Source organism: Hetaerina americana, unplaced genomic scaffold, assembly GCF_022747635.1.
Source record: "Hetaerina americana unplaced genomic scaffold, ioHetAmer1.1.p SCAF_8, whole genome shotgun sequence".
Lineage (NCBI taxonomy): Eukaryota > Metazoa > Arthropoda > Insecta > Odonata > Calopterygidae > Hetaerina > Hetaerina americana.
In genome coordinates, this window is record NW_027287427.1 from 52,136,503 (window position 1) to 52,160,916 (window position 24,414).

Here is a 24,414-nt window from a genome sequence, read left to right on the forward strand (position 1 = left end):
TAATAGGGTGTAGAAGTGTAATCTTTCTGTTATTTTTTACCCTCATTACGGTCCTCATTAAAGTGAAGGCAAATCATATTCTCTGTACTTGCTAATTCATGCACAAATGTGCACAAAGGAAATTAAAGGTACCCAACTGCACTTCTACTAACAGTGACCTAATTACCTATCAAAACCACTAATGTATTTCAGTTATTTTTAAAGGTATTAGGGGTTGCCGTGCTAAGTGACTCCTTATGGCAGTATTTTGCTACAATATTTTTAAGGTATTCTAAAATAATATCACTATACTTTTATAGGTGGTGACTGTTCAATGTGTTGCCCTTTTAGTATAACGAACAAATGCTGTATTCCTTAATTAAATTAATAATGCACTGAAATCCTCACTCAAATCAATATAAGTTGAGAATGATCAAGCATTCTTATAGATGGCTTGAGGCTAACAGAGAAAATTTGCAGTGTACCATGAGTAGCTTCAGCTCCTCCAATTATGTGATCACAAATGCTGTTATGGAACATTTCCTTTCTCCTCCTTCCCCACTTACCCTGCATTCTTCTTTCATGAATTTCAAAATTATGGGTTCCCCAAGGTGCATAACCCAGATGAATGATGAGGGAAAATTAGAAGTATGTGCACACATTGGTTTTATAGGAATCTTTTCAAACCTAGTATGAAGAAGGAGTATAGGTAAATAGGTAAGCTTGTGGATGAAAAGAGAAGTATAGAAGTAAGTCTTAAAGCTTAGATGACTGCTAGCCAAAATTTAATAAATCGAAGAGAAAAGGAGAGGCAGATAAAAATATAGCTTTAGAATCTTAAGTATCACCATGAATTGCTTTTATATTAATCCTTTGTGCATTTTGGCCGTGAAACATGCCAATCTAAAATGTTTCTGTAACCAATAGATATAGATGTATATGCAATTTTACTATAAACTCTGGAATTATTTGCTAATGCATGATTACTTCAATTGTTTTGTCATGAACTTTCAAAGCAACTGCTGTATTTGTATAAGGTATGTGCAATTGTAAATATATGTATCACCATAAGGTGGGAAAAATACCTTTGACCAAATATGTCACTTGATTTGAAGCACAAAAGTACATATTAGAAAAGTATTCTAAAATCATAGGAAAATGCACATTGTAAAATTGTAGTTTTCATGTTCATGAAATCTTTAATGCATAAAATCTTGGTTTCATTTGTAAATTAAAAGTTATAGATGTTTTTAAATATAAATGTGCAGTAATGCATATGGTAGGCTGTTCAAGGCAGCAAGCATTATTAAAACTCATCTGCATCTCCTCCCACCTTTTCTCTTCATCACTCTCCGATTGATTATTATTTGTGTATTATTCAAATATAATTACTTTGTTTCTATTTACACCTTGCTCTGTTCACTACTTTGATCTTTTTCTTCCCCTTTCTTCATCCCCCTAAACTAATCTTCTATGAGGGGTTGTCACTACTACTCTGTATAAATCATGGGGGTGGGTGCCAGTATGCTTGTACCAAATAATGCACTAGATATAAATATACCTTAAATACCTAGATGGATTAATGAAACTACATTTTAGTTTATGGGCGGTTATAAAATTGAATGAAGTTCAAATAATGTAAGTAATATAAATCATGAAGCCAAGGATGAAAAACATTTATTCCATTTGATACCTCAGGTACGTCTCATATTTAATGCAATGACTAAGCATGCATGCATTGATTGAAAATAAAAAGGACGCCCCAGCATTAAGGAGCACATCAAGTCGTTACCCTTTTGTTTGATATGAAGAGCATTCGTGCGAACAGTTTTGGCGAGTATAACTGTTTGTATTGAATACAATTTCAAACAAGGGTCTCCAAAAATTGAAAAAAAAATTAATTATAGAATAAATATCATATGGAACATGTAAAATAATGTCAAAGACTGATGGGAATGAAGCTAATCCATCCTCGGCACTTTATATATGTAAATATTTATATTTTATTGCAAACTTCAAAATCAAAACCATGGTATTTGTTGATCAAGATCAAATTCTACTGTAATGGTAATGCATAATTTGATTCCTAATAATAAAAATTTTTTTTAAATCAAGGAACCTAGTAAGTAGCATTAACTGTTTGTAAATGAGGTAGAATAGGCTCTCGCACATGCAAGCATATTATTTGTAGAATAAACGAAACGAAATTAAGTATTTTAAGAACCCTGCAAGAATTCGTTGCAAGCTTAAGCACCCCTTGGCATACAAATAATAAAGTATTTAATACCAAAACCAACGGCGATTCAAAATCATAGATGGTAAGTTAGATTCTGATCGATGGTAAAGTTTCCGGCAATGATGTTTCTAACTTCCACGAATCACCTACAAAATTCTTTAAAATACATCATACGCATATACTTAACATTAAGCGTTTAATAGCCAAGTGCGCTCACTGTCAATGACATACGCGCCCCATGGCCCGTCTATCGTCTGCGTCGTGAAACAACCGTTGTTCGTTGTTTTCTCACTTTGAATGGGCGCCTCTCGAGGCGAGCACAGCGCCTCTCAACGGCGGATGCTTGCGTTTTCTGAAGGACGACTTTTAATCCTTCGGGCACTCACTCGAAAAATCGTCGATTTTGTCGAGCGCAAAAAGTGAGGGAAAAGAGATTTGAAGGTCAAATCGTGGGAACTCCGGCGAGGGAACGGTCGCTGAAGGTCAATTTGAGGACGAATACGGACACGGGTGGGTGTCAAATGGACATTCGGATTTCAATGAGGGTATCGTGAAATGGCAGACTTAATAATCAAGGTTTTCTACCTTTAACTCAGCGACCGTATGTCATTGAAATTGAGAGCGTTTAGCATTTAAAAGTAAATATTAAGAAATCGATGATTAATCAGATAAATATGTGATATCCTGGATTATAGAGCTATAAAGTAAACATAATTGTCAAAAAATCGTCGCGAATTGGAATGCTCGTAATCCGCAGACCGAGCGCATGGGTGAGGGGGTGCGGGGAGAGAAGGGAAAGAGAAAGTGGGATCGCTGCTTACGGAGGGAACGCGTTCCGGCACTCATTCATAGAGTATTATTTCATAAGTCCTTTCAGTTATTGAACTTATTCTTTTTATGGATGCACGATGAATGTACAAGGAAGCCGCCGTTAAAAATTGAAGTATGTGAGATAGATATTCACGGTATGGCTGAAGGTTTATTCTATCGATCGAATAGCTATTCTCGTCTACTCAAAAGATATAACCTTTTAAACAATACAGCAATTTCCTTTCTTTCGAGTTAGGAGAAATATTAAAGCTGTCTGTCAGAATATGTAGCCTAATTACATCCCAATGAAACTAATAGCAGGATTTGTTTCTGTAAGTAATCACTCCAGAGTGCTGTTTGAAATGTAATGGCACTACCAGGATTTTCTCATGTCTTCGGGAAATAACAAAAGGCATGCTCGGTAAGAAGTTATTTTCACTTTTCCGGGGTATTTCATCTCTGTGAATGAAGATATTGATCCACGAGCGTGGACCGGGCTAGCCTAAAATTTACCGGGGTAATTCATCAAATTAAGCATATACAATGTCGTGAGATAAATCATTTAACCAGAAATATTTCGGAGCTCCAAATTCGTGGGCATGCAGCCTTTCACTTGCAATTTTTTCCCATTGTGTATCAAACTTACGAACATGGAGTAAATAAAACAGCACTTACTACGCTGTAGTAAGATTCCGCCAATGATACTAATGAAATCGTTTCACACAGAACTGTATGCTAAGAACGGTAGCTTATGTATAACTAATTATCCAGATTTTATGCTGGCTAATTTTATGACTGCATTAGATACTCATTCGCGAAATTATCAGTTATGGAGGTTGAATAACTCATCTTTCTCAAATGTGGGTAGTTCCTTAAAGGCTGACTCGTATATTCTTCTGATGTATGTACCCCGTGAAAAGGTTTAAAGTACCAGTAACACCCAAGTATTTGACCTGTTTTGGATTACTTAACTGGATCCTACCAATTTATTAAAATCCTACCTTATATTAAAAGCACATTTGCTTTATTGTGTGTATATTTGGGTCGCGGTAGTCCAGTGGGTAGAGCGTTGGACTGCTGACCGGAGGGTCCCGGGTTCGATGCCCGGGCAAGGCACTCGGGACCTGCAGCTCCACCCGAGCTAAAGTGATTTTTCGGGTACCAGGTCTTCCTGGAAATCATTACCGGCACAGGGAAAGGAACTAGCCTCCCAACCCTGATGTGTGAGAGGGAATTTCACACGCCGTATAGGGCTTCGTACAGGGTAATCCACCATCACCTACTAAACCGACCTTCGGGATGATTACTGTGTTTATGATTTATTTTTCTCGTGTAGCGACAAACGTGAGAATAAGTAGGTGAGTGATACTCCAACATTTTTTTCTCCTGTTGTAAAATAATTTTATGCAGCGAATTCACTGTACCCTTCACTTTATCACAATTGGACTTTGCAATTTTCACCTTCCTTACCTGCTATATGCTTAAAACGACCAGGTTAATAAGAAATATGTCGAAATTGACCTAAATTAATCCTGTAAAATCAAAAACGAACTAGAAATAAAATTACGTTATTCAACCATCTCGTGGCAGGATTTCCCTTATTGATGTACACGTATTAAGCGAAATAGCCGAAGATAAGAGCAGATGACACAAATTAGCGATCGATTAATAATTTTTTCTAGATGTATTCGCCTTTCATGGAAATCAACGGTGCGACCTGGCAGGCGTTTGGGGAAGAAGAAACAGAGAAAGCGGGCCTGCTGCGGAAATGGGGATGTATTCCGACGTCCATTCAGAGTTCCTCATCTCATAAACTAGAATAGTCACCCAACTTCTTTATTTTTTAAATGAAGAGTGACAGTTCGAGAAATATGCGTTTAAAGGATATACTTCTGTAAATACCCAAAATAACTCCATTCCTAAGTTCCTAATATATTTATATTAAATATGCAACCACCCTTCCCATTCTGCTCATCAAACATAACCACTTTTTTTCAAGTGCAAATACCCTCAATTTCATTATTATATCACCTTACTCTTACCATCCGGGGATCCAGGTTAATCTGTTGACTCTCAGCAAGCAGTACTCCATTGCCAGTGTATATAGATGGACAAGTACATTCACATCTCCAAAATTGTACCTACCTTAACCTGGCATCCTTATCACACACATTTCTCAAGAAGAACATTTAACTGTCATAGTGATATTACATATTTTGGTTTCATACCATTCTATATTTCAAGCTATTCACCAAAGGTCCTATTCACTCAAACTCTTCCCATACTATTTTCATACATCACTTTTTGACCATTCAATTAAATCAAATAAAGAACAATTTTCTGAATAGTTTAAGCACAACAACTTAGTTCAATAACCATTTCCTACTGGAAGAATTACCTACATTTGTCTTTAATTTTGAATCACATAACTTAATCGGATAATTTTACTTCAAGTGTGTTGAAACGTTAATAAAACTATATTTCATGAACATGTACTTTAACATTCATTTAGAGATCAATGTTTGTCCATTGATGTTGAAAACTGATGTCTTCTCTAATGGACAAAAGCAGGCTTTGCAAGAAAATGTAGTTTTGTACATTTTCATGAAGAAAAATGAACATATTTATCTGAACAACAAGTTTCACATCATCAGAATAATTTAATTGAATATACTCATTTGCTTTTGAACCGGTACCATCAATTTTATTTATTGCATACTCCACTGTTTGTAGATGCTTCATCCATGAGGCCACAAATGTCTTCAAAGTGGTACCACCTAAAGTATTCAATTGACCTTTTTTACAAATTATGTTTCAAAATACTAAACAAGACTTTTCATAAATAAAACATTAATCACCAAAAACATCAGCTACTGTCGATCAGAAGATTTGTTTGATACGCAAGGATAGATCTCGCTTAGTACAAAACCCAGAGGTAATAGAAATTCATACTTCAGGGTAAGGGGGGTCAGTTCCTTTCCCAGTGTTGACTATGGTTTCCCAGGAAGATTTATTACCTGAAAAATCAGTTTGGGTGGAGCTACGAGTGCCCAGAGGCATCACCCTCATTGAACCTGGGCCCTCTGGTCAGTAGCTCAATACTCTACTTGTTAGAAAACCATATCTCCTCTATAGCATTAACATTAAGTACAGTATATTTACTGACTGGCTACATTTCATTTGCATTTTGGGTTTAGTGAATCAACCAAAATACTTTCCAGTTAATAATTTCATCAAGTAGCCTCCTTTTCTTGATGCCAAAACAACACCCTGGCGTAACTATGGCAAAGGCAATAGTGGGATTTGTTCCATACTGCATGTCAACGGAACATCACTCCTTTATGCTAAGCTAATGAAATTTTACAATCAGAAAAACATGACTGTACTGTATTGTAACTCACACATTCATTCATAGCCACATATTTCCAATGAAGAGTCAATCATTGATTTTGCTATTGTAAGTACATGTATGGTCTCTTCACTGCCGTGGGTTCAGAAATGTTTAAAAAATAAAACAGCTGGAGGTGCATAATGAAATAAAAGATTAAAAATTTAGCAGTGGAAAAATAAATAAAAAGATAAAAGTCAAATTTATCATTGGCTAGATATAAAAAATTCAGACAGATAAAATTGTATATAGAACAGATTCAGGATAAAAGTGACAAAAATAGAACAAAATTACACCAAATAAAATTTAGCCATGGTGAGATCATTTGGAAATTCTGATTCTAAGGTGAAGAGACTATAACACTCTCTCTTTTTCATATTAACCACAATTACTCAGTCAAAACCAACAGTATTAGTAATACAAGTGGACGGTATAATAATGTTTTGAATGTTTTTGTTGAATTCAAATGTGATTCTCTCTATAAATTAAGGTCCTCTAAATCCAAAAGGGAGAATTGCTCAAGTTTTGGTGAATTAAATCTAACAGTTACAACAGCCTTCTCACCCATATGTTGGCACACTCATGATGATAATGAAAACCAAAATATGCCTTCTCAAAAAATAATACAAAAGAAAGTCTGAATGACAGTAAAACTATTTCATGATTAAATATTCATAAAGACATTTAGGAATGATATAATATACTTAATCTTTGTTGCAGTTGTATATGCACTTAACAGTGTCCATGTCCAATCATACAACGATGATTTATAAAAAAAATTGCTATCAAGTCAACACATAGGTCTAAAGAATGCCTGAAGACTCATTTTATTTGTTCTCATTGGTGCAATAGCGATTTGATTTTAGAACTTGCTTTTGCTTCGATTAGATTAATTTAAAACAACAAAACTATTGCCATAATAAACATTGCAAGATTCTTTTTACATCATTCATAATACCCTGGGCATATAAACTGGTTTAGTTACTATTCATATCGCATAAAAAATAACGATTCCTTAAAAAATAAAATTTTATTTTTTTAAAGATTAGAGTCCAGTATAATTCATACAATATTTATAATCCATAAAAAATAAAATGCATCAGCATCTGAGCATAAGTATTATCACTCTGAGAAAATACCTGAATAACATTTCCCATTGAAAAGTTGAGCAATGCTAAATAACTCCATGAAAAATGAAACAATTAGTTAACTACATGAGTAAAAGTAACTAACTATTTGAAATAAAATGAATACCACCAGCCATCCAATATATTTCTTATGACTGATGATTTTAATGATGAGATTGCTCTTCCTTGATCAGCTCGGCCAAATTTGCCATTCCCTGTCAAAAAGAATAAATGAAAGAGTGAGAGGGTTAGTTGGGAGCTTTGATGAATTCACCCTCACCCCTGACTCTACTATAGCAGCCCTTCACTGAAAAACACATTGTTTTTCATTCTTTTGCTTATGAGCTATGCCTTTTCACCCCAATCCACATGTCTCCAAGTAATACAAAAAACTATTCAGATACACCAACATTGCCAATTTATGGCGGCACTCATGTAGCAAACCATGAGCGTAAGAGATGTGCTTGAAACATGAACAAGAACAATGGTAACAAAATACTGACATATGTTGAAATAGAAGGTTCTCCTTACTTATTGAAGATATGGGATAGGACCATAATCAAATTGGTCTTGCTATAGTTTTAGTTTTTACCAGGCTTTGTACACACAAAGGCCTAAGGCAGAGACATTTAGCTTATCTCACGACAAAAAAAGGTATTGTTCAAATCAGGAATATCTATACAATATTCCTAATTCCCATATCAAATTCCTGACTCTGTCAAAGATATTTGACCTTTAACCCTAATTTCACCCCAATTTCTGAAGAAAATGAGTAGTTCCATTAATTATCCCAATGTTCTGAATTGAGTTTCTATGCTGACCCATTACCAGTGTTAAACCAACAAGTTCACAACACCTTTGAGGGAAAATGGTTTCCTGGAAATTGGTTGATTTTCTGATTAGTTTCATTACTCAAATAAAGCAATTGAAACTCAAGTTTTCACAATAATCTGGCTCAGGAACTCGATGTAGATCAGGAAAACTATTTAAGCTTTTACCGGGCATACATATACATGTATATAAGTGAAAACAAATAAATTTAGTAGGATAGTCTGTGTGCGTAGAAAGATTTTTCAAGAGATGTTTATTAAGGACATTTAAGTCATGGAGTTTAGGATAAAAATAAGTCCATGATATGAATAATAATGAGAATTGTTGCAGAGAAATCCACTTTTCATTAAAATATATATTAATTAATTAATAAACTACAAATATTTTGATTTACTAAAAATAGGCATATTATAAATAAAAAATGAGATATTTTCCTTTCACTGTAGAAATTTATTTAATAGTTTGCATGGACTGTGAGATAATTGATGGTGGAAATTGCAAATGCATTTCCTCATCCAGCATAGGTTTTTATCCCTTTCTTAAACTTAGACATTAAAATACAAATGTTACCACTGAATTTGGAATTAAAGTTCATTTTAACTATCACCTATAATTATTATCCAACATGGGTATAAAAAAAGTCTTAAGATAGGAATTTGAAAAAAAGAAGTGCTGAGCTGAAAGGGATAGAAAGGTTTTTGAGAGAAATTCAAAAGAGACAGCAAAAGAAGGTGAAGGAGAAATCGAGAGGCAATGAAATGTTGAAAACTGTGATGGGAGAGACATTAGTACATCAATTAAAGGGAGCAATAGAAAAGGCATTTTTAACAGTATGAAGATGGTGGAATGGTTAAGTATAATGTTTACATTTTTTCTGCAGAACGGCAGATATTAAGTATTAATGTTTTTACATTTATTAAATCAAAATTAAGCAAAAAATAAGAGTCTGAAATTCCTCATAAGACCACATAAATACATAAAAGTTTTAATTATCCCTTTAAAACTTACCTTCACTTATAGACTCCAACTAACAATAACTTACTGTGCATACCTTATTAATCTCCTCTTCAGAAGGCATGGTGTAGGATAATCTGATGTATGGACAGGGCTGGGAAGGATCTGCCAAAAATGCATGACCGGGGACAACTAATACATTCTTCTGGACAGCTCTTATTGACACCATGTCATAAACATCCTGGACACCCTTCACTTTAACCCATAAAAACATTCCTGCCTTGGGGACATTCCATTCTGCCAGACCTATGATGAAAACAAATTAATATTTTCAAATATGAAACTAGTCACACATTATAAGGCCTTACAATATGCATGTAATGGGTCATAAGTCATAAATATGTGAATTCTTCACAAAGCAAATAACCACTGATTAAATGTGGGATTCAAAAATCCATGCAGCAAACTAGCTGTAACACCTCTGTGGACAGTTAAAAAAATATGATTTTATGACTCTCTTTCTTGGATGGATATTGAATAATGCCGTTATGAACCAGGGTTTGAAGATTAAATTTGAAAATTTTATGTTTTTTTGGAAAAGAATGATTTCAAATTGATGGATGAGACTGGTTTTAACTTTTATACTTATCATAATTAGTTGTAAGCATACTGAAAATATACCAAATGGTTCATATGATTTTTCATGCCTTTTTATTTCATCCTCATAATACCAAAATCACATTGACTAAACTCAAATGTCTAATAAAATGAGCATATCCTATAGATTTTGAGAGCCAGGTTATAATAATTATACTTCTGAAGGAAGGCCACCACAGAGGGGAATTGAAACTTTGTGGTAAGTATAAATGATGCAAGAAAACTTGCGCATTGGAAAAATTCATAAAAATAGGATACATGTATAATGATGACTCACACATTTCAGTAATAATAATAATACTTTATTTATTTTTATAAATAGTACAACCATATTAAATGTTGCCAATATAAATATTACTTAATATATAAACATATATTCTTAATTTTGATGAAGTTTGTCACAAAAGAATTCAGCAATGGAGTAAAGCGGGTTGGCAAATAAACAGGTATATACCCTGCAACAATTTCAGAGTGTAAAAATCATTTGCCTTGACTGGGATACATACCCTATGTATATAGGTATATACCCTATTCTTGAAATTCAGGATACAGTCCGATTTAAGATGAGTGGGCAGACAGTTATACAGCCAAATGTTCATGTCATGAAATGAGTTGTAATTTGAGGGCAATCTACAATAAGTAACATTTAGATTTGCTTTATCCCTTGCGATGTAGGGTACCCCTATGGATGTGATATTTTAATTGGTAAGTTTCTAGATTAGCTTTCACATGAATCAGAGCCTTGAAGATATATAAATTAAATACAGCCATGATTCCATACCTAATAAAAAATGACTTGCAGGAATCACTTGGTGGTATATTAGCTAGAGTGCGAATAGCTATCTTTTGTAGTAGTAAGATTTGTTTAACATGAGGCAAATGACCCCACAACTCAACACCATAACTCAAATGACATTGATAGAAGGCATGGTAGAACGTTAAACAATAATCATTTGAAATGAGAAAGTTGAGATGTCTTAACATAGAAACATCTTCACTCAGTTAATTACAGATCTCACTGATGTGGCTGTCCCACTTAATTTTTGCATCAATATACATTCCTAGTTTGCTAGCAGTTTCAATTTCAGTTCTTTTTGATTTAAGACTGCATACATTAAGCTGGAATTTTTCAGTTTTTAAATGTAAATGCTTCATATCAAACCATTCCTTAGCCTGTCTTTGGGCAGCACTAGATCGTGCCTTTGCATCATCTAGTTGCTGACATTTTTGTATAAAATGGGTTTCATTCGCATATGAACCCATTGAAAATATAAACCCATTCAAAATATTAACCCATTGAAAATATTCACCCATCCAAATATACAGCCACAAATTTCAAAAAAGGACATACATTTGGAAAAATATTCCAAAGAGGAGTCGAGCTCCTGAAGAATATTAAAGCAGGGCATATGGTTAAAAACATTGAATGAAGGTGGCAGTCTTTGCTTTTTCTATGAATTTTGAACCCCACAGTATGAACATAAAGTTGGCTAAAATGCTGAGAAGAAAGAAAAATTTATTTACCTGTTAGGTATTTTTCAGCTGCTCTTATCATCATATCACGTTTTGATTTGTAAAATGTCTGCACTGATTCAATGTGTTTATTCAACTTGCCTGAGTCCCAAAGTTCAAACAAATTTGATGCTATGACCTGAAATGTTCACCAACATGGATGCACATTTGAAAAAATAAAAAAAATAAAACCAGGAATTAATTGTGATAAAAATTTAGAAAAAAGCCTTGTAAGCAGAAATCTAAAGGGGTCAATAATTATTAGGTTTTTTTATCATAATATTTATGGAAACATTTTCCCATACATATTAATGCTGTCTTTGTCAGGAATTTATATACAATGATTAATAAGCAATCTACAATATATATTTATGAATTGACATTACATTCACTAGAATTTCTTTCCTCAATAAACCAAATTCTTGCAATACTCGCATTTAGTAAATGTTAACAACGATATGCATAATACACGAGCATGTTATTTAATGCCATTAGAACCAAAAACAAAGAGTTGAGTCACAGAAACTGCCTACGTGATTATTATAAGTAGATGTGTAATGCATGTTAGCAGGGGATAAAGCATTTAATTACAATTAACAATGTCAGCATTTTTATGATTTTATTCTTCAAACCTGCCAGAATAAATTAATTTGTTACAGAAGATAAAAGTGGATCGGAGGGACAAGTGATGTAACTGAAACCTGTGCATTTCTCAGTGGTAGAGAGCAGTATGGTATAGCGTAAGGCAGGGGAATAAGACAGGAATACTTACTACCACCAGTGTTTTTCATTAAATATGTGGAAAAAAGTGGTGGTAAGACCTGGAGATTGGAATAAAATTCGATGGGAATCACATAAAAATGGTTCTTCTTTTGTGGATGATCAAATTTCATCAAAACGGCCAACCAAGGGATTGCTTAGCAATCCCTTGGTTGGCCATCCCAAGGGATTGCTAAGCAATCATTGCTAAGCACTTGAGAAAATCAGTGTGATAGGCATAGATGAGAATGTATTTTAACAAAAATTGGTTATCAGGTTTTGGAGAAAGAGGAAGACTATGTTTAACATTGAAATAGGAGGGTAAAAACTAGAACAGATGGAAGAGTTTACCTATCTTGGAAGTGTTTTGGATCATGATGGTCTCTGTACTTGGGACATAATAATATGAATTGAGCAAGGAAAAGAAGTTTTTCCAAAGAGGAGAACATTGATGACAAGGATATAGAGTAAGGTTATGATGAAAGTATTAGCAAAAACTTTAATTTGGAGGGTGATTTTGTGTGGAATGAGAACATAGTCACTGAAGCAAGATGACAAGAGTAGTTTGATGGCTTTTGAAATGAGGGTATGGAAGAAGTTTAAGAGGACAAAAAGAAAAATGAATGAGATGGGGGAAGGGAGGTGACCATTGGGAGTAACCCAAAGGATACAGGAAAAGTGGATGTGGAACATTTTGAAAGGAAATGAAATGCTGAAGACTGTGATAGGGAACGGAACATTAGATTAGGGAGGTATGGTCGTAGTAGTAGTATTTAGGGGAGGCAACCGACAGCTAAGGTCATTTCCGCCATAGGGGATGGACAGGAAAGGATGAAGACTGGAGAGAAACCCTGCATCAGCATTAGCCTACTCTATACGAAAGGCGCCAAGGGGTCCACAGCTTAACGTCCCATCCGACGGATGGCGTACTCACTCAAAGTGCCCTCCACAAAGCACCTCAAGGAGGGATCGGGATACCTCTGAAAAATATTCAACACCGCCAGAATTTGAACCCAGGCCCTCTGGTTGGGAAGCCAGTACGTTAGCCCCCACCCATCTCGATCCCCGGGGAGGTAGGGGGAGGAAAAGAATAGGTATCTCGCACAGGATGAAGGGAGTAGAAAGTATGCAGAATTGAACAAGGGTTAAATATAGTGTGAGGTATATGGTTGACTAGTAGGTAAAGGTTAAGAAATATCAGAGTTTTAAATTTGTGTTCTTCCAAACCCTATATTAAATAAGCAAATACTAATAATACATCAAGAGAAAGGAAAAATATTTCATTGTATCCATTAAAACTGCAAGTAAATCCTAATGCAAATAAATATTAGAACACCATTGAAGGCACTACACAGTGTAACTTTTTCCAATCCTATATCTTACATCTTAATTATTAAGAAATGAGATTTTAAAAGTTTGTTTCATTTTAATATTGTTGGTGATGAATCTTTAACTTTGATTTAATCTAATACTATATTATAACCTTGTGCTTTGTGTCAACATAAATTGCTTATGCTACTGCTCTTTACATTATTTTATCATGACAAATACAAGTTATCCAAATAAAATATATTGAGAGAATGAACAGTGATAGTGGAGTTAATAGTCATGTATATTCTTAGAGAAGATATCAGCAAACAAAGCACTTATTAAGAATGGTAAATTCTATTTTAACAATTAATAGTAAAGTAATTCAGAGACATCATACCTGTGAGAGAGAAGCAGTGTGAAGGCATCCAACTTGCATATGAAGTTCTATCATTTTGACTAGTTGTTTTGGCCCAGTTACAAACCCAAGTCGAATTCCAGAGCTAAGGATTTTAGAAAACGAATCAAACCTTAAAACTCTCCCTTCTGTGTCCATTGAAAGGAAACTTATGGGATTTTCCTGAAAAAATTTTCATTCATGCATTTTTTGCCTAATGCCCGAAGTACAAATTCACATAAATGAAATATTAGCCATACATTCATGAAATGCAGGTGATAATATGGGTCATCTTCTAATATCAGCAGGTTATACTTGCAGGCCAGCTGATAAATTTCCTTCTTTCTTTCAAGAGGAAGAACTGTACCAGTAGGATTTCCTCCAGTTGGGGTGATGTACATGAGCTGTAAAAATGATATTATTTGTATTAATTGTTATTTGCTCACGCTTTCAAAAAATTAATAAATTACTCCTTTATCGCAATAAAAATCAAAAATATATCTATACTGAAATAGTAAACGTAATATTCCTCATGAGGGTCTGTTTAATAGTAACTCATCTGTACTAATAAGGGGAGGTCATGACTTGTGGGTCATGGTACTGCTTTCATATTCACACAACTGATAGTACTTGTACCACAATTAAAATCTGGAAATTGAGAAAGCAACCTCATAGGGAAACATTCATTTAAAGGGGCATAGAACCTTAAACATTAGAATAAGTACGAAGGTATATTTCTGAAGCAGCATCTTAGTATTCTTTTTTGCTCAACAGGTGGCCTGCTTGCCCCTAGTACCCCCATAAGCCCCTCTTGGCTTGCTATCAGATTTCCTGGGGATTGAACCACCAGAGTTTACACCACACTCCTGCTCAAGATGGGCTTGAATCCACAGCCTATAGTTAAGCTAGGTGAGCTTTTATTAACTTTACTAAACTAAACTAGCTGGCATAAAATATATACATGAATCAGGCAGAAAACTTAAGATTTAGAGGATGGAAGGATTGGGATGAGGTAGAGTTAACCTTTCTGTCACATCAGTCTTAGTGGGTGGCTTGGCAATAAAATAGGTAAAAGGGTACCAGTATAGGTGAACCCTTAGCTCTATTCAAACTGTATGATATTTAAAAAACCAGAACTGCCAGCAGCAAAGTGAAAAGAAATGGTTCCCCTGATGTTCAAACTACAAATGCGCCCAGGCTTTCTCTATTTCCATTCTAACTATTTCTTTCACCTCTCAAACAACCTTTCGGTAAATTACAGTGATCATGGTTTTCCATCTCAGGGATAGCAAACATCTCACCTATTTTTGTTGAGGTTCTGCAAGGCAAAGGATAGGTAGGGAAATACAGGTGATAAAATCAATTTATGAATCGTAAATCTTTAGTTAGCCGTCAGTGAAATGATTAGCCATCCAGAAGTTTCTAACAGTTTGGAGCTCAGTATAGGATCTGCATGAGAGGTATGGGATGGAAAAGGATGGAGAATAATTTGATATAGAAAGGGATTAAGTTGTTAGGATGAATACTAATGAAAAGTAAAAAAGGTAATGGAGAAGAAATTGACATAGAGTGAGATGAAAATGATGGGTCTGATAGATGAGAGGATCTTGGGGAAGTGGAGAGAAAGGAGGCAATGTATCATTAACATGAACAACATGAGGAAGGGTATGATGAAATATGAAGAACTGGAGGAGGAAATAGAGCAAAGCCAACAGTTTTTATGTAATTCAATGCGCTATTGATCAATTAATCTGAGGAACTTAATTTGTTATCTAAGTTTTCATTTATTATACAATATCTCTATGCCAGGCCAAGATGGAGGTGTGAAGGGTGCCAAAAAAATATTTTTGTGTCCCACATAAGTACCATATTTTCATCTTTTACTCAACTAATTTTGGACTCATCTAATTTTTCAGGGTCCTTCGTTCTTTCAGATTAAAATTTAACATCCTGGGTTAAGGTTTACCCAATAACCTCTCTAAAGACTAAAATAATAAATAAACTAATTGATGCTATTATGTATGGGAAATATGAATGCATTCTGTCAAAAGTCAAAAGCTAACAAAGTATCTAATTAGGTCATCTATAATATAAAAGTAAATTCAATGTTGGAATATGTGAAATCAATACAAAACCACATCATAAATTAACAATGGGAAGCAAAACAGTTAGAATTCACAATTTCATTTATAATTATCTGCATATTTAATACAATTTCGCTAAATAATTCACCTACCTTAGGCACACCTCTCTCGTCATTGACACTTTTATTTTTGAAGCAAGCCTCTAACGATTCCTTTAATTTATCAGGGCGCATTCCATTTTCATCTTCAGGAATGCAAATGAATTGTGGACAAAGGGGTTTTATCTGAGAAGAAAAAATCTTATCATGAGGGTCAAATGATATTACAAATTTAAAAAAAACAAAAGTGAATATATTCCTTGGGACTAAAATGAAAAATAAAAACATGTGAATGGATTCACCATCCCCAAGTAATACTAATGAATGCAAAGCAACATCATACATTTGCAATATTTCATTGAGAAAAGATTAATTTATAATTATAATATTTTTATGCAAATTGAATATTTGTTGATAATTTATTTATTCATTATTTATAATTATTATATTTATGAAAAATTTAAACTGCATATTTCTATTAGAGATTTATGCAATGCATTGCTTCTACTAAATCAAATTTCCTTATTATTCTACAAAATAATGAGTAAACAAAACAAACCTTCAATTTGTTATCCTTTTGATTTTGAACAATTTCACAGTGAACTTAATAAAATCAGCCACAATGAAACATGGATGAGTAATATTGCTTCAAAAAATCATAGTTTGAAAACGACACCTGAGAAAGAGGTAAGTCAAAGCAGAAACTAATATCATGCACAAAAGGCCGTTTCCAATTGAGGCTTTATATACATACAGCAGCCAATGCTCCAGTATAAATAGGATGCTGAACAATCACTGGCTCTCCTTCCTCTAAACTCATGTCAAAGGCTTTGCTTAACCCATCTTGGCTGCCTGTAGTTACCAATATTTCATAGTTTTCCCAGTTTGGAGGATTGTGCGTTTTTAGCGTCATCTCCCTAAGCTGCTTTACAAGAGGAGGATAACTATAGAAGAAATTGAGGAAATAAAGAAATGAATGAAATCAGGCTCTTCAAAATCCGTGTTAATGCGATTTATTTAAGTGGATAACCAATTATATTTCTAGAGTCTTGTTTCAAATATCTTACTTTGTTCATGTGCACATGTCTACCTCATTATTGAACGTACAACATGAACCAATTATGACTGTGGTAAAAAATCCACAGAAAAAAATTAAGTGCTACAGCTACTCCAGTTTAATATATGAACTCCTTACTCTGTTAATACTTGGAAGAGTAATTCATTCAGCTAGGATGGAAGATATTTCTCTTTTCATTTCATGGTTTGTAAATGAATGAGTATCCTTGAGGTTCATAGGTCACCAAGATCTTTATGACATTTATAGCAATTTTTTCATGGTGCCAGTTACTTCCTACCATTTCTACCGACTCATGCAGTTTAAAGTTCTTCCTCCACTTAAAAATGGTCTCAACTATTGGTGACCATTTCATTCATTTTGCAATTGGAATTTGAATTTTGTGGACGTGATTTGAAAGATTTAAAAATAATGCAGTATGGCATTTAAATTACTAATTTTCTAAGGGAATAATATTAATTGTATCAAAAACAATAATTAAAGTTAATGACATGATCTTAAATGATAATAGAAAATAAATTTCTTCTTTAAGTCTAGAAATTCAAGCTAATTTTGCAAATTAATCTTAAAGCAATTATGTTCTCATACTATGTATATTGTGTGCTGTGCTATGCACACATACTACATTTAGCATGTACATACTACATACTTGAAGTTCACACACACACAAGCATGTATCATGTGTGAGTATTCTGTTACACCACATACTGGGTCGCAGCCTATGAGATTTTCAATATATCTGATAGTACTATTAATGCCATTTGATAATTTTCTCTCACAATGGTGGGAGTTCAATCGATTTTTACTACCTACTAAAAGTGCATTGACTGAAGCTCTGGGTTCACCTTCCTTCCCTTAAATGTGATTGTTTCCACTCTTTCTACATTCAAAACCATATTCTAACAATGTAATAGGGAAAAACAGACTTCCCACAAACCTGTAACATTACATAGAACTTGGCTGATGATATGTTCAGAGGAAAACACGATTTCAATGTAGAGAAATGGTATTTGCATATTATCTCCTTTGTTGCCATTGGCATACTGAAGGCACCAACTTGCAATGGCTGTCACTGATAAAATATCATAGTAAAATCAATGGTACCTATCCACACATGCATTACAAATTAAGCTAACAATATCACATACGGTTAAGTTTTTTCACTGTAAATTATGCAAATAAAAAATTTACTAACACTCTTAATTAAACAATGCTCATGAATTACAATACATTCACCAATCCAATATAAACTAACTGTTAGTATTCATACACTTAATATCTCAACTTATTATCTACCAAAAGCAAAGAATTATAATGGTATCACAACAGCAATTTAAATAGTTTCATTTATCCAGTACGCCCTAATGTAACATCATCCAGTATTTACTTTGTTTCAGGTAGCCTCTAAAATTATTTACTAATAATTTTTAAAGATTCCATCAGGAATTTCAATTTGTCGTCCTCCATTTCTCTTAGCATCAGGGGAATCAGGAATAAACAGTCAGAAGCAACGCATCCTTATTTATGTTAGATGGGTGTTGGCTTTTTTTGCGGCAATCAAGCATTGGGATTAAGGGCATAATCAAGTATCACTAATTTTGAAAAATGTTAATGCATTATAAGGTAATATGTTCCCATTATGTTGTTAAGTACATAAGAATGCGTATTAGGCAGCACACAATATAAATCGTAGAAAGTGTTGGCTGTAGTATACATTTCTACCACATATCACGTATTCACGAATATGGATTTGCTAACACTTATATTTTAAATTTAATAGCGTTCGTCAATAACTAATGATCCAAGAAAAACATGCATTTGGTTCATTTAGGTTACCACCGCTAAGAAATTTTCAGTGGTAACTAGTCCTCTGCTAGCTATATTTCATTCTGATTCACTTTTCAAATTTCGTATATTATTGCGGTCTCAATGGGTTATCCTAAAATATAGGCAATGCTGCAATGGTTGTACCTTTGATGCTGGCGACAATTCATTTTGTGGCCAGCTAATTACTGTCAAATTTCATTCCGGTTGTATGAATGAGAAATTACAACTACAGGAATTCCTCGCTGTCTGGAATGCACTCAATACCTAAAGTTAAACCAAGCGTTGAGGATATCTTCCGAATATTTTTTCCCCTTTAAAATTTGGTCATGGCCAAACATGTTTAATTTTTTTACTATTTATGTATAATTTACAATGTTAGTATAATCTTCATCATCTATGATTTACAAAGAATTAAGACAAACATTACAACATACAAATACAGACAATCTTCATCATATACCATAGTGATATGATCTTCATAATCTGTATAAATTAAAAATTAATCGATGGAATACTCTCTCTGGTCCTGCTAAGCCAGTCAGTTCTGGCTTGACAGCAGGTGCCACATAAACAAAAATGACGGCTGCAAGTGTTGCAATTAAAAAGCTACATATATTTTCACGTTTTGTTCCAAGCCCTAATCCATTCTGTGTAATAGCCAGTCTTTTATTCTCCCTTTCACAGAATTTACTGACTATAATATTCTTAAATCTTTAGGTATTTCATTAAATATTAGAGACAGAGTAACCTCCAATTTTCTTCTACCTTGATTCGTAAGAAAATTTTTGTTGCATACTTAATAATGTCCCTTAATGGCAATTCCTTTTTATTTAAATCAGGTATTTTATATTTGTTATTAAATTAGTTTCCCATTATTCCTTAACATTATGACGGTTTTAAGCCAGAAAACTTAACTATGGCAACTTTAATTCCATCCTGATAAAAATTAATACGACAGGACGTGATACTAGTACATTTAAGTTAACTCGTGGCCAAAGTATTACTGACAATCATCAGGTGGATATGGCATGATGAAAGTACACAATGGTAGCAAACGACGGCTTAGGCTAGAATCAGATTGTGTTTATGAAGGGAAGAGGAGCAAGTGAAGAAACAGTTTTAATGAGAACATTAATGGAAAGTAATAGAAAATATAATCAACATGCCTCAGTTGCTGGGTGGATTTCTAGAAAGCAGCGATGTGGAGGGTCAAGTGGGAGGGGAAATTGGGTTTTACAGCGATAAGCAAGGGAGCAAGACAGGACTATTCATTATCGCCAATTCTTTTTAATGACTATGATAAAAACAAGTTAGCCATTCATTTTATGGATTCCCATTCCGGATTTTTTTCCGAAGAACTTGCCGTCCCATTTTACGAGACTTCACACAGGTGTTTGGAATCTAATTCGGTATTTTTTGTGTACATCATTCCCAAATGCTTCACTTTCCACGGTATTGTCGAAGTCATTCTGAAACTACACACGGTTTCGGTTTATGGCAAGGCCTACACGCGCGATTGTCTCCGCCTAACTTGAACAGAGATCTCACAACTAAAACGAGTATTGGTCTGATCGGGAATTCCCGACTTCAATTAAGCATTTCTAATTCGCACATTAAATTTCCGAATTTAAAAAAGTCAGCCTTTTCTCCCACTTTTTCCCGATATTCTGAAGAAAATGAACAATTCCATATTTTACCGCATTGAACCGATTTATCGCATAGTTTATAAATTAGCATCGCAATGAATCGGCGTAGCAAAAGATAAAACGCACACAGCCGAGGAATTTCAGTTAACATTTAATGCCAAGATTAAAGGATCAAAATGTTAAGGATTGAGCGAAGATAAATCACGAAAAAAACGAAATGAATGAGACTCAAAATATGTAGATTAATGAACCCTTGAAAGATTGAGGGAATAATTTTAAGCGGATAGAGCGGTTTACATATTGGGACAGACGCAATAATAAGGACATTTGGAGAAGAATTGCGTTGACGAAAGAAGCAATCGCAAAAAGAGAAGAATTTATAACTTTTACGCTAGATGAAGACGTTAAGAAAAGATTAGTAAAGGCATCAATATGGAGCGTAGCGCCATTTGGTTAGGAAACCTGTTCTCAAAGGCAAGAACATGAGCAAAGATTAGAGGCTTCTGAGGTGTGGGAATGAAGGAAATGAGTTGGACGGAGAAAAAGAAAAACAACGAAGTTTTCGTAAGAATGGGAAAAGAGATGAAGTTGTTGAGGGTAGGACAAGGTGGAAGAAGCGGTTATATGAGGAAATATTAAAATGTACTGTGATGATGAAGGCCGTGATAGTAGGGAGAACTTCGGATCAGCGGAGAAGAGAAAAGAAGATAAGATTACTTTTAGACGTAAAAACAGTTACATAAATAATTCAGAACTGTCAAACAAAAATGTCACTCGACTTAGTCCATCTCGATATACCTGTCATATGATCACAGCTCTATTAATTCACAAATGAAAAGTTCCAATTGAGGTTCGCGTTCTTTTAATGAAAGAAGACATTTGTTCCCACACAAATCTGAACCGAACAAGAAGTACATGTACAGCAGGTTTACCAAAACTGTTCCGAATGTTTTCATCGTCAAAATGAGAATAACTTGCCATATGATATTCATATTTATACAAAAGGTAAGCCACAAGTGTGGCGATGACATATGAAACTTAGAAACACAAAATATAGAAACACGGTTTCGGTTTATAAATATTTCGGTGGCCCGACCACCTTGCTCATTGGAAATAAGGAAACTGGGAATGCGAGTGTCCTGTCCTGCTGTGTCCTCTGATGCTGTCAATAACCTATTAATATTTACATATATATTCCACTTAATTTTGTCCTAGGCTTTACGATTCATAAGAAAAATATTTAAGACAATTTTTCGATGATAATACGAACATTACACTAATGCCTTGGCTATCAAAATACCCGGACTTTAATTTTCTTCTATATTTATTAAGAGTTGTAGGAGTCTCACCTAAAGAAGGCCACAGAGAAGGCCAAAAGCTCAAACAATCTACAATGTGAGTGTCCTTTAACGTGTTATCTATTTTATTTTGTTCTATGGGTGCCGTCCATATGTTATATATATATATATATATACATATATATATAAATTTATATATATATATATATATATATACTATATATATATATATGTATATATATATAAGGGAGATGAAACTAAATAAGGCCGTGGGGGTGGATAACATTCCCGCGGAACTTTTAAAATGCTTAGGAAAACGTGGGAGGAAGAGGTTTTTGGCTGATCCGTAGTATTTATGAGGAAGGAATCTGGCCGGAAGACTTTGTGAGATCAGTTTTAGTTCCTATTCCGAAAAAGGTAACGGCTACATCATGTGAGGACAACAGGACGATAAGTTTGATATCCCACGCAGCTTAAGTTGTTCTCAGGATCATAAACAAAAGGATAGAGAGTAGGGCAAATGATTACTTAGGGGATGATCAGTTTGGGTTTAGGAAGGGGAGAAGTACGCGTGATGCCATTGCAGTAATGAGATTATTAATCGAGAGGAATATAGAGCACAACCAGGAGGTATTTGCCTGTTTCGTATATTTCGAAAAAGCGTTCGATAGAGTGAATTGGGAAAAACTAATGAGTATATTGCAGAAAATAGGAATAGATTACAGGGAAAGGAGGCTAATTCGCAACCTGTACGTCTCAGACTGCTCAGGTGCGAGTGGGGAACGGGGAGTCCGGTTGGGCAGTGTTAGGAAGAGGTGTAAGGCAGGGTTGCCCATTATCACCGTTGCTGTTCAACCTGTATGCAGAGGAAATGATTAAAGAGGCATGGGAAGAACTGGAGGTAGGAATGAAGGTGGGCGGGGAATTCGTAAAATCAGTTAGGTTTGCTGATGACCAAGCTTTAGTTTGTCAGTCAGCCAAGGGGCTGCAAGCATTGCTTAGTGAATTGGAAATTCAGTGCGACAGGTATGGGAAGAGAATCAATATTAATAAAACAAAGGTTATGCGATTTTCTAGAAAGAAAAAGGCTACGCTTAACATTAGAATAGGAGGGCAAAAACTAGAACAGGTAGAATAGTTGACGCATCTCGGTAGTGTTTTGGACCAACACGGTCAAAGTAGTAGGGACGTAAGGAGAAGAATTGCGCTAGGCAAAGAGGCTTTCACAAGGAGGAGGGAGTTGATGACGGGGACGTTGAGTAAGGATGTTAAGAAAAGACTCGTAAAAACTTTTATATGGAGCGTAGCTATGTACGGTGCGGAAACGTGGTCATTGAAGCAGGAGGATAGACGTAGACTGGGGGCTTTCGAAATGTGGGTGTGGAGAAGAATGGAGAAGGTGAAATGGACAGAGAAGAAAACAAACGAGGAAGTACTTGGTATGGTGGGCGAAGAGAGGGGTTTGCTGGGAGAAATCCTAGGGAGGCAGGAAAAGTGGATGAAGTGGGTATTGACCGGCAGTGGGATGTTGAAGACTGTAATTGAGGGTTAAATGTTGGGCAAACGAGGAAAGGGAAGGAACAGGATAGGGATGCTGGACGGGATGAAGGGAGGAAGAAAGTACTCTGAGCTGAAGAGGGACCTGATGTAAAGTAGGATGTTGTGTTTTGCTAGGGGTCACAAATTATGTAATTAGTAATTATGTCTATCCAAAAAACTACCTTAACCGGTAGATTACCTAATATATATATATATATATATATATATATATATATATATATATATATATATATATTGATTAAATTAATATATGGAAATAATTTTGCACTTGTGATATGCTCGATTCCGCCTTCCCCACCTCTCTTGTGTTCGTAATTTAGAAGTGTTTTTCCTTTTCAATCAAACGAAGTCATGGGTTACGACGGACATAATCGTGTGCAGTCAATCTATTAAATGTGGGCATTGGACACTCCTCGACAGCTTCGAAAAAAATCATAAACATCATGGAATTTATTTTTAAAATTGACAGCTTTCAACCGAAAGCCCAATATATAAGTCCACAACTCATTTACAATCGCTCCTTCCCCAACGATCGCTGGCGCTGGATGTCAAGCGAGGCACGGCGAGAGCGGCCCGAATACGTCGGACGAGGGGATTATGAAGCACTTAAAAAGAATGTTTCGGGATTGAAACGGCCACGTCCCGCTACCGACCGTTCGCTCTCCAAAGACTGACAGGCCTTCCACAGCCACTTTCCTAAACACTGCGCCCTGGCGAGAGGGATGGGTCAGTACGTGCTGGATAGGCAGCGTGCGGCCGGCATAGGTCGACCCGGAAGGAGGTAGTTTATAGATTGGCCCAAAAAAAAAACACTTCCCGAGAAGCGAACAAGTCATCTCCCTTAGGGAGTTGCCAAATGACCTAAAAA

At 35.0% G+C, this 24,414-nt stretch overlaps 1 protein-coding gene across 1 annotated transcript in view; it reads right to left on the reverse strand.

Annotated features, from left to right (window-relative positions):
* Positions 1-7,430: 7,430 nt before the first annotated feature.
* The window catches only part of LOC139697716 (kynurenine/alpha-aminoadipate aminotransferase, mitochondrial-like), a 49,791-nt gene continuing 32,807 nt past the window's right edge, over positions 7,431-24,414 (reverse strand). The window contains exons 4-10 of the mRNA XM_071596541.1: positions 16,895-17,084; positions 16,195-16,326; positions 14,219-14,362; positions 13,962-14,141; positions 11,507-11,633; positions 9,423-9,631; positions 7,431-7,755 (exon numbers count right to left, since the gene is read on the reverse strand). Of these exons, the coding sequence (XP_071452642.1) occupies positions 7,705-7,755; positions 9,423-9,631; positions 11,507-11,633; positions 13,962-14,141; positions 14,219-14,362; positions 16,195-16,326; positions 16,895-17,084 (1,033 nt within the window). The 3' untranslated portion in view covers positions 7,431-7,704. The remainder of the gene's footprint in view (positions 7,756-9,422; positions 9,632-11,506; positions 11,634-13,961; positions 14,142-14,218; positions 14,363-16,194; positions 16,327-16,894; positions 17,085-24,414) is intronic.